The 10,177-nt window shown below is 48.3% G+C and overlaps 1 protein-coding gene across 1 annotated transcript; it reads right to left on the bottom strand.

Moving 5' to 3' along the window:
- Positions 1-7,626: 7,626 nt before the first annotated feature.
- LOC309505827 (olfactory receptor 2A12-like) lies at positions 7,627-8,574 on the bottom strand (the record flags this gene model as incomplete). The annotated part of the gene is made up of 1 exon (XM_082179283.1): positions 7,627-8,574. The coding sequence occupies one exon, from the start codon at positions 8,572-8,574 to the stop codon at positions 7,627-7,629; it is 948 nt and encodes a 315-aa protein (XP_082035409.1).
- Between the last annotated feature and the right edge of the window lie 1,603 nt (positions 8,575-10,177).

The raw sequence follows: 10,177 nt of genomic DNA, 5'->3' as shown, positions 1-10,177 counted from the left end.
CAGGAGCGCGCGATCCAATAGGAGCGCTTGACGCCCTGCCAGACCTGCGCGCCAATTTGGACGCGCCAGGAGAGTATAAATTCAGAGAAAATTCACCATATGACAGATCTATTCTCCTTCAGCTCAGAGACACACCTCGCTGATTTCTCCGGATCAGGAAGCCGCTCGCCGTAGAAAAGCCTCTCAGCGGAATAGCTTCGCGCCGTCGGCGACCTCGCCCAGCAAGCGTTTCCCTGCGGTATCCGGTGAGTATCCTTTTAGACAAATCTAAGAGCTAAAACGCTGTTTTAACAGTGGAGCGCGTTGTTTCAAATGCCGCTCCCCATCTGCGAATCCTGCGGGGTTCCCCTGCATGTGTTAGACCGACACACCCAGTGCGCTGTCTGTCTCGGCCCTGAGCACGGCGAGGCAGCGCTCACTAAAGGCGGCTGTCATCACTGTGACAGTATGCCTGTGGCTGTCCTCCGATCTCGACTCACTCTTGCTACGTCAGAGAGTGAACCCGCCCATCTTCCGTTTCCGCGGAATCCGCGGATCACAGGATCCCTGAAACTTCAGCGCGTGCACTCCGGGTCCTTCCCCGCGTGCCTCGCCGACACCCTCATCTCTGGTTCTGTTCGCCAGAAGCGACCAACACCCCTCTCTCGAAGCGGTGGGGCTCGTTTCCTTTGGCGGATCTGCCGAGGAACTGGATGACGCAGTTTCAATGGCGTCATCTGAGGGTGAGGATTGGTCGAGCTCTGCGGACCCCGCCCCTCCCTCTCAGAGTAATCGTTTCGACACCAGAGCGAGCATTGACGCCGAGCTTCTCCGTGTCATGTCTCACGCTGTCAACGAGCTGGCCCCTCGCTGGCCCTTTTCAGAGCGAACGCACAACTGGTCTCTTCGGCCCATCCGTCAGCGGCTTCGCGGAGCTCTTCACCGAAGCTCCAAAGGGCTCCAGTTCGGCTTCACGGTGCCCCAAGAGCACGCCGCAGCCAGAGAAGACAGTGCAGCAGGTTCATCAGCCCCGCCCAGCGGCTGAGACCAGCCAACGTCTGAAGCCAGCAAAACGGTACCCGTTCCCCAAGCGCCAGGGCGCCCAGCCGAAGCTGACGCTCGACCACGAGCCCAAAAAGCCGTCCTAGCTGGCAGAAAGAGGGTTTATGTCCCGCCGCGGCCGGACCAGCCCCAAAGACCGCTCGAGTGCTTCTCACAGCCCCCTCTTCAGCTCAGGCGGCTGGAGCAGTATTAAATGCAGAACATGGGCCCGTCTTTTGTCACGCACCCCTGCACCCAAACGCTGTTTTAACAGCGACCCACAAAATGCACAAATCGAGCAAAATGTCTCTCATAAACCCATGTCGGTTTGGGCCCCCGAGTCTGGGCGTTCCACCGTCAGATATGATCTTACCTCTGGCTCAGCGGGCTATGGCATGGCAAGCCATTCCCGGAGTTTCAGGATGGGTAATGAACATTATAAAGCGCGGCTACTCGCTTCAGTTCGCCCGCAGACCACCGCTCTTTCGCACCGTCATCCAAACTTCGGTCAGGAGCACCATAGCTCATGTCCTCCGCACCGAAGTATCATATCTGCTGGCGAAAGGGACAATCGAGTTAGTCCCCGCGTCACAAAGCGAGTCGGGGTTTTACAGCCCTTATTTTCTCGTTCCGAAGAAAGACGGCGGCTTGAGATCCATTTTAGATCTCAGACATCTGAACAAGGCCCTCATGAGACGGCCATTCAGAATGCTTACAACCAGACACATCCTAGCGCAAATTCGCCCAGGAGGTTCTTCTCAGTAGATCTAAAAGACGCGTACTTTCACATCCAAGTGAACCCCCACCACAGGCCATTCTTGAGATTCGCCTTCGAGGGGCAGACATATCAATACACAGTCCTACCATTTGGACTGGCGCTAGCGCCTCGTACATTCACGAAGTTCATGGATGCAGCTCTCTCCCCCCTGAGACAGCGGGGAATGCGCATTCTGAACTACCTCGACGACTGGCTCATACTGACTCTGTCAGAGGCGGAGTCCCATACTCACAAAGCCTGGCTCCTCAGCCATCTAGAATGTCTAGGGCTCAGGGTAAATCTTTCCAAGAGTATGCTGTCCCCCAGCCAACGTATCACGTTCCTGGGAACAGTTCTCGACTCCGTACTTATGAGACCATGGCCCACAACGGACCGGGCTCTGTCAATTCTGCCGCTCGCCGCGGCATTGTACTCCTATGTACCCCTCCGAACGTTTCAGAGGATCTTGGGCCTTATGGCATCAGCATCACCAGTACTCCAACTAGGCCTACTGCGTATGCGTCCTGTTCAGCTGTGGCTTGCACCTCAGGTACCATCCCATGCATGGCGCTCGGGCCTCATGCATATCAGGGTGGACCAGCGCTGTATCAAAGCCCTGGACCCCTGGAAAAACACCGGCTGGTACCAGCAGGGTGTGAGCATGGGTTTGGTCTCAGAGAGGAGGGTCATTTCAACAGACGCTTCCAACTCCGGTTGGGGAGCCCTGTACGAGGGCAGGCCTGCCTCCGGCCTTTGGTCGAGCTCGGAGAAACGCCTACACATCAACTGCCTCGAGATGAGAGCAGTTTTTCTAGCCCTAAAAACCTTCCTCCCATATCTGGCGGGACAACATGTCTTGGTCCGCACGGACAACATGTCAGTGGTCTCCTAAATAAATCGCCAGGGCGGCCTCAGGTCCCAAAACCTGTTAGCCATAGCCACACAACTACTGCTATGGGCTCAAACCAACCTGCGCTCACTCAGGGCAGCTCACGTACCGGGCACAATGGACGTAGGAGCAGACATGCTTTCTCGGGGCAATGTTCCCCCAGAAGAATGGTCACTCCATCCCCAGATGGTTCTCCTGTTATGGGAGGTCTTCGGGAAGGCAGAAGTAGACCTCTTCGCCTCAGAAGGCAACTGTCACTGCCCAATCTTCTTCTCAAAGAGCAGGGATGTGCTGGCCCACGAGTGGCCCAGCCTCCCCCTCTATGCGTTTCCCTCGGTCTCGATGCTCCCTCAGGTCATCGAACGGATCAGGAACACGAAGTGCGCAGTTCTCCTTGTAGCCCCCCTCTGGTGAACCCAGATTTGGTTCCCAGAGCTAATGCAGCTGTCTGTGATAGCTCCGTGGCCAATCCCGCTAAGGAGCGACCTTCTTGCGCAGGCAAACAGGACTGTCTGGCACCCCCGTCCCGACTTGTGGGCCCTCCATGCATGGCCACTCAACGGGTACCCCAGGAGCTCCCAGAAGGTGTCCTGAATACCATTATGGAGGCTAGAGCTCCGTCTATTAGGCGCCTCTACCAAATCAAATGGTCAGTGTTCTCCAGCTGGTGTTTAGCTCGGGACCTCGACCCACACACTTGCGAAGTACCAACGGTACTTTCTTTTCTCCAAGAGCTGCTGGACGCATGATGCTCCCCCTCCACGCTCAAAGTGTATGTGGCAGCTATCGCAGCCTTCCATGTGCAGGTGGCCGGCTCTTCCTTAGGTAAAAGCGACCTCATAGTTTGCTTCCTTAAAGGAGCCAGAAGGCTTAACCCACCTCGACCACCTTCAGTGCCGGCTTGGGACCTTTCTCTGGTTCTACGAGCTCTTAAGGGGCCCCCTTTCGAGCCACTTCAGTCGGCTGATTTAAGACCTCACTCTCTTAAAACCGCTCTGCTGTTAGCACTGGCGTCAGTAAAAAGAGTAGGGGACTTACAAGCACTCTCCATGAGCTCTTCCTGTCTTGAGTTTGGACCAAACGACTCTAAAGTCTTCCTTAGGCCAAGACACGGATATGTACCTAAGGTGCTCTCAACACCGTTCAGAGCCCAGGTTATTTCTCTATCAGCCCTCCAAGTCACAGGAGAAGATAGTGATGCTCTCACGCTCTGCCCCGTCAGAGCTCTGATAATATATTTGGAGCGTTCGGCCTCTTTCAGACAGTCTGAACAGCTCTTTGTCTGTTTCAGGGGCCGCACCAAGGGGCTGCCGGTCACGAAACTCACGCTATCTAGATGGATAGTGGATGCTATTGCTCTGGCATACACCTCACTGGGCCTTCCTTGTCCCATAGGTGTAAGAGCTCACTCCACAAGAGGCAGGGCTTCCTCTTGGGCATGGTCCAGTGGAGTCCCTATCGAAGACATCTGTGCGGCAGCCGGCTGGTCCGCTCCGTCCACATTTGTAAGGTTTTATAACCTAGAGGTCCCTGTTCTGCAGGCACGAGTTCTCTCCATCTAGGCCCTGGCTCTATGGACCCAGGCCAGTGTATAACTCAGACACTCTGTTGTGACTTCACAATTCTATGTGGGAATGATATTCTAGGTCCCTGGCTCTTTTGACCCAGCCCTATGCATATTCTGAGTGGCCTTTGTGCTTCCCTACATACTTGCATATCATATTAGACCCGAAGTTCTGGTCTGTGATATTCAGACTACCCTGTTATAGTCCCGGGGTTCCCTGGATTCTCAGAGTAGTCACAGGCGAATAGCACAGCGTTTTAAATTGGGTTCCCACAGCGTTTGCAACGCAGTACGAGAGAACGTTCTCGTAAGCGAACGTACTTGGTTACTTACGTAACCTCGGTTCCCTTAGAGATAAGGGAACGAGTACTGCGTTTCCTTGCCGTGCTATTTCGCTCATATCAGGTGTTTCGATTCAGTCGATATAGACCTGTCATATGGTGAGTTTTCTCTGAATTTATACTCTCTGACGAGTCCAAATTGGCGCGCTCGAGTCTGGCAGGGCACCAAACGCTCCTATTGGATCGCGTGCTCCTGCTCACTCGCCATAGGTTTGTGCAGTTGCCGCAGCACAGCCAATCTCGCTGTGCAGCTGCAATGCGTTTTAAAATAAAGGCTTCAATATTCTCCAGAAAAGGAGTTTGCCCCACAGCGTTTGCAACGCAGTACTCGTTCCCTTATCTCTAAGGGAACCGAGGTTACGTAAGTAACCAAGTACGTTCGCAAATACAAACCAGATGCTGAATGTACTGTGAAATTAGCTCTGTCGAGGACAGTGATGATGGTATAAAACATCTGCTCAAACTGAACCCTTCCAAGCTCCAATCTCCTGACTGAGTTTTATATTATTGCGGCAGGTAGAGATCCATCCGTGTTAGATATAGATCTTGGATGCTAAAGACCCGAAAATGTAGTAATGATTGGCAAAGATAGTTCACAGAAAAATTAAAACTCTGTCATCATTTACTCACCCTCAAGTTGTTCCAAAAATGTATACATTTCTTTGTTCTGCTGCTGAACGCAAAGGAAGATATTCTGAAGAAAGTTTGTAACCAAGACATTTTGGGGCACCGTTGACTTCCATAGTAGGAAAATAAATACTATAAAAGTCATGCCCCAAAACTGTTCAGTGTCCCACATTATATCAAATATCTTCCTTTGTGTTCAGCAGAACAAATAAATGTATACAGGTTTGGAATAACTTGAAGGTGATTAAACGATGACAAAATTTAAAAAAATTAGTGAACTATCCCTTTAAGCGTTAAATACTAAAACCCTAATACAGACTTTATGCATTTTTAAAATTATGTATCTTGCACTCAAGCGGCCATTACTAATTTGAAAGCACAACTTTAGAACTATTAATGCAGCTTGGGACATTACTATAGAAACATACTTGCTATAGGTCTTTGTCAGCCCTGTTTGCATCACTTGCATCCCCAATTTGATGATATGGCAGTGAGTGGGAGAGTGACCGTATTCAAGGCAAAAAAATGCAAAAGCATGTGATCTAGGCGTTGCACTATGAGGTGCCCCTAGGGACATTATTCAGAATTACCATGCATATACATGTACTTTTCCTCTCACATACACATATGAAACTAAATTCATTCACATACTATAATGAAATGCTCACACACATACAACTGAAAATATTACGCTCACACACACAACTGAAACGCTCACACAAATGCTCACACACATACAAGTGAAATGCTTTTACAAACACAACTGAAACACTCACACACACACAACTGAAATGCTCTCACACACACAACTGAAATGCTCACACACATACAAATGAAATGTGTTTACAAACACAACTGAAACGCTCTCACTCACACAACTGAAAAGCATTTCAGTATGTTGTATGCAAGCATTTCAGTTGAAACGGAAGCACATTTCAGTTGAAACGGAAGCACATTTCCGTTGAAACGGAAGGTGGTTAAAGTCCCCACTCCAGTCCAGTTGGTGGCAGTAGTGAATCTCAAGACGAAGAACTAGAAGCTGTTGAAAGAAAGCATAGAGTTCGAATCTGTGAATTTATTGCCAACTTTAATCTGCGCTAGTCGACTATGCTTTCTTTCAACAGCTTCTAGTTCTTCGTCTTGAGGTGCACTACTGCCACCAACTGGACTGGAGTGGGGACTTTAACCACCTTCCGTTTCAACTGAAATGTGCTTCCTTTTCAACTGAAATGGGCTTCCGTTTCAACTGTGTTTGTAAAAGCATTTCACTTGTATGTGTGTGAGCATTTCAGTTGTGTGTGTGAGCGTAATATTTTCAGTTGTATGTATGAGAGCGTTTCAGTTTTGTTTGTAAAAGCATTTCACTTGTATGTATGAGAGCATTTCAGTTGTGTGTGTGTGAGTGTTTCAGTTGTGTGTGTGAGCGTAATATTTTCAGTTGTATGTATGAGAGCATTTCAGTTGTGTGTGTGTGTGTGTGTGAGCATTTCAGTTGTGTGTGAGCGTAATGTTTTCAGTTGCATGTATGAGAGCGTTTCAGTTGTGTTTGTAAAAGCATTTCACTTGTATGTGTGTGAGCATTTCATTATAGTATGAGAATGAATTTGGTTCCATATGTGTATGTGAGAGGAAAAGTACATGTATATGCATGGTAATTCTGAATAATGTCCCTAGGGGCACCTCATATTACACTATTGTGGTATTACACATACTGTATGTTAAAACACATATACACACATAGACAGTTTTTGAACAGCACTTTATATGAATGTTTTATTTTACATCAACAAACATTGACTGAGTGCACCTGAATGCAAGAAAAGTTCACGCCCAAATAAAAATTTGAATCTTTTTTTGTTCTTCCAAACACAGTTGAGTTGTCAAGGTTGTGCAGTAGAGAGATTTTATAGGGGCTAAGGGGGTTTAAATTCATCTACTCCATTTCATGGTAACACTTTAGAATAATGGTCCGTTATTAATAAGTAACTATGCAGAAATTTTGCAGAAAGTAACAAGACTAATGAGTATTATTAATGAGGTTAATCTCATTAAGTAATTGTCGGATACCTAATACATTTGATATTACTTACTGATTAGTTAAGCTTGTTTCTATATTAGTTAATAGTAGTAGCTGAAGTGTTAATGTAGTACTACTCATTAATCCTGCATTAGTTTCTGCATAGTTACTTATAAATGACGTACCAATATTCTAAAGTGTTACCCATTTCATACCTAAAAATACCCCTTAATCATGGTGAAATCATTATAACGTGCAACCTCTTGTGACTTATTGTCTCATTATTTTCTCAATAATAAAATAACAATGTCCATTAAATAAATCTTCTAAATATGTCAAAAATTATTAAAAAAAGTGTCACACTCATTCTAAAACACATAAAGCATAAGGTCTTTTAACATGATAAAATATTCACTCAGATATTCCCACTTGTTTCTTGAAAAACATTCTCATAACTTGCTGGCGTACTGTTGTCAGATTTAGTCCATAAATAAGTGGATTTAAAATAGGTGGTACAAGTAAGAATTCCAGGGCCATGAAATTACGCACACTTTGAGGCACATTCTTTGAGCCATAACGACTGTACAGCACATCAAATAGCAAAGCAACAGTCACATTGATCAGTGAAAGCAGATGTGGCACACATGTTTGCATGAATTTGTGCCTGCTCTCTATTGACTTTATGCACTTTCTAATCAGGTGAATGTATGAGCAAAATATGAATACTGCATGTCCAAAATATGTAAGAATAACAATGTACCCAAACACATTATTTACAGTTGTAGAAAAACAAGAAAGTTTTGCAACTGCCCAAATCTCACAGAATAACTTTTCAATAGTAGAGCCACATAAGGTGAGTCTAGATATTAAAATAATTAGAATAGACATGCAAAAAAATGGAGCCAGCCAGCAGAAAAGGATACATTTAAAAACCATCTGATTGGTCATTATTGAATGATACTCAAGTGGTCTACATATTGCCAAATACCTGTCATATGCCATCACTGTTAATGTTGAAAATTCACACAAAGCAGATGAATAAATTACAAATATTTGAATCAGACATCCAGTATAAGAAATCACATGATCGTGTGCTAATAAATCATACATGAATTTAGGATAGAATCCAGAAGTGCCAAAAAGTCCATTTATGCAGAGATTACATAAAAACACAAACATTGGCTCATGAAGCTTCTTATGTAGTATGATGGTGAAAATTACAGTTACATTACAAAACACCATAAGGGGATAAAACAGTGCAGTGAAAGAAAAAAACACAAATCTGTTTTCCATTGTTTCATTCAGACCAGAGAGTGTAAATACTAAGACACTGGACTCATTCTCCAGTGGTGGCTGCATCTGGAAGGATATTGTTACGAACTGCTCAGAGACACAAAGTAGGAGATCCAAATGCAGCTTTATTGGCTGGGGCAATCCAGAGGCGTAATCCAAAGTACAGGCTAGGGTCATACACAGGCAGGTAGTCAAAACAAAGAAACAAACAAAACAAACAAAACAGGCAGGGACCAGAGGCAAGAGAGTAATCCAGGGACCAGAGGCAAGAGAGTAATCCAGGGAACAGGGCAAGATATCAAAAACCAAGAAACAAGAAAACCAGGGAAACGCTCAGAAATGCAGTGTAACACTTAACAAGACTTCGCGGTGAGTGAATGAATGAACAAGGTATAAATAGACTGAGACTAACAGGGTGATGGGACACAGGTGAATGCAATCAGTGATAATGAGGTACAGGTGAATGTGATGAGTGTTCAGAGATAATGAGTCCGGTCAGTGAGTATGGGAATTGTAGTCTGAGAGTGAACGTGAGTGTCTGATGTGGAGTGCCCTCTGGTGGCTCTCAAGGGCACTCCAGCTGGTGACCGTTACATAACCCCCCCTTTAAGGAGCGGATTCCAGACGCTCCTAACTTGTCCAGGAGGGTGGTGGAGCGGAGGCGGACCCGGGGGCGGGATGGAGGGCCAGGCCCGTGCAGCGGAAGAGGACCTGAAGACTCCGGCAGGGCGGAAGGCCAGGGCGGAGCAGGCTGTGCAGGCGACCAGGGCGGAGCAGGCTGTGCAGGCGGCCAGGGCGGAGCAGGCTGTGCAGGCGGCCAGGGCGGAGCAGGCTGTGCAGGCGGCCAGGGCGGAGCAGGCTGTGCAGGCGGCCAGGGCGGAGCAGGCTGTGCAGGCGGCCAGGGCGGAGCAGGCTGTGCAGGCGGCCAGGGCGGAGCAGGCTGAGCAGGCGGATCCAACGGTTCAGGAACATGAACGGGCTCTAGAACAGGAACAGACACCGGCTCAGGGACAGGAACAGACACCGGCTCAGGGACAGGAACAGACACCGGCTCAGGGACAGGAACAGACACCGGCTCAGGGACAGGAACAGACACCGGCTCAGGGACAGGAACAGACACCGGCTCAGGGACAGGAACAGACACCGGCTCAGGGACAGGAACAGACACCGGCTCAGCGGCGGCCATCTTTTCCGAAGACACTGGCTCGGTGGAGACCATCTTGTCCCGAGACACAGGCGTGGTTTCAGCCATCTTGTCCGAAGACACAGGCGTGGAGTCGGCCATCTTGTCCGAAGACACAGGCGTGGAGTCGGCCATCTTGTCCGAAGACACAGGCGTGGAGTCGGCCATCTTGTCCGAAGACACAGGCGTGGAGTCGGCCATCTTGTCCGAAGACACAGGCGTGGAGTCGGCCATCTTGTCCGAAGACACAGGCGTGGAGTCGGCCATCTTGTCCGAAGACACAGGCGAGGATTCGGCCATCTTGTCCGAAGACACAGGCGCAGAAAGAGGAAGAGGAACAGATTCAGGCTCAGTATCCGGATCAGATTCAGTCTCGGCGGGACGAGACTCTTGACGGGCGAACGTGACGTGAAGCTCAGTGTCTGGATCGGCTGACGTGACGTGAAGCTCAGTCTCTGGATCGGCTGACGTGACGTGAAGCTCAGT

The sequence above is a fragment of the Leuciscus leuciscus genome, assembly GCF_965113295.1.
Source record: "Leuciscus leuciscus genome assembly, chromosome: 9".
Lineage (NCBI taxonomy): Eukaryota > Metazoa > Chordata > Actinopteri > Cypriniformes > Leuciscidae > Leuciscus > Leuciscus leuciscus.
This window is presented reverse-complemented; position numbering and strand designations above follow the sequence as displayed.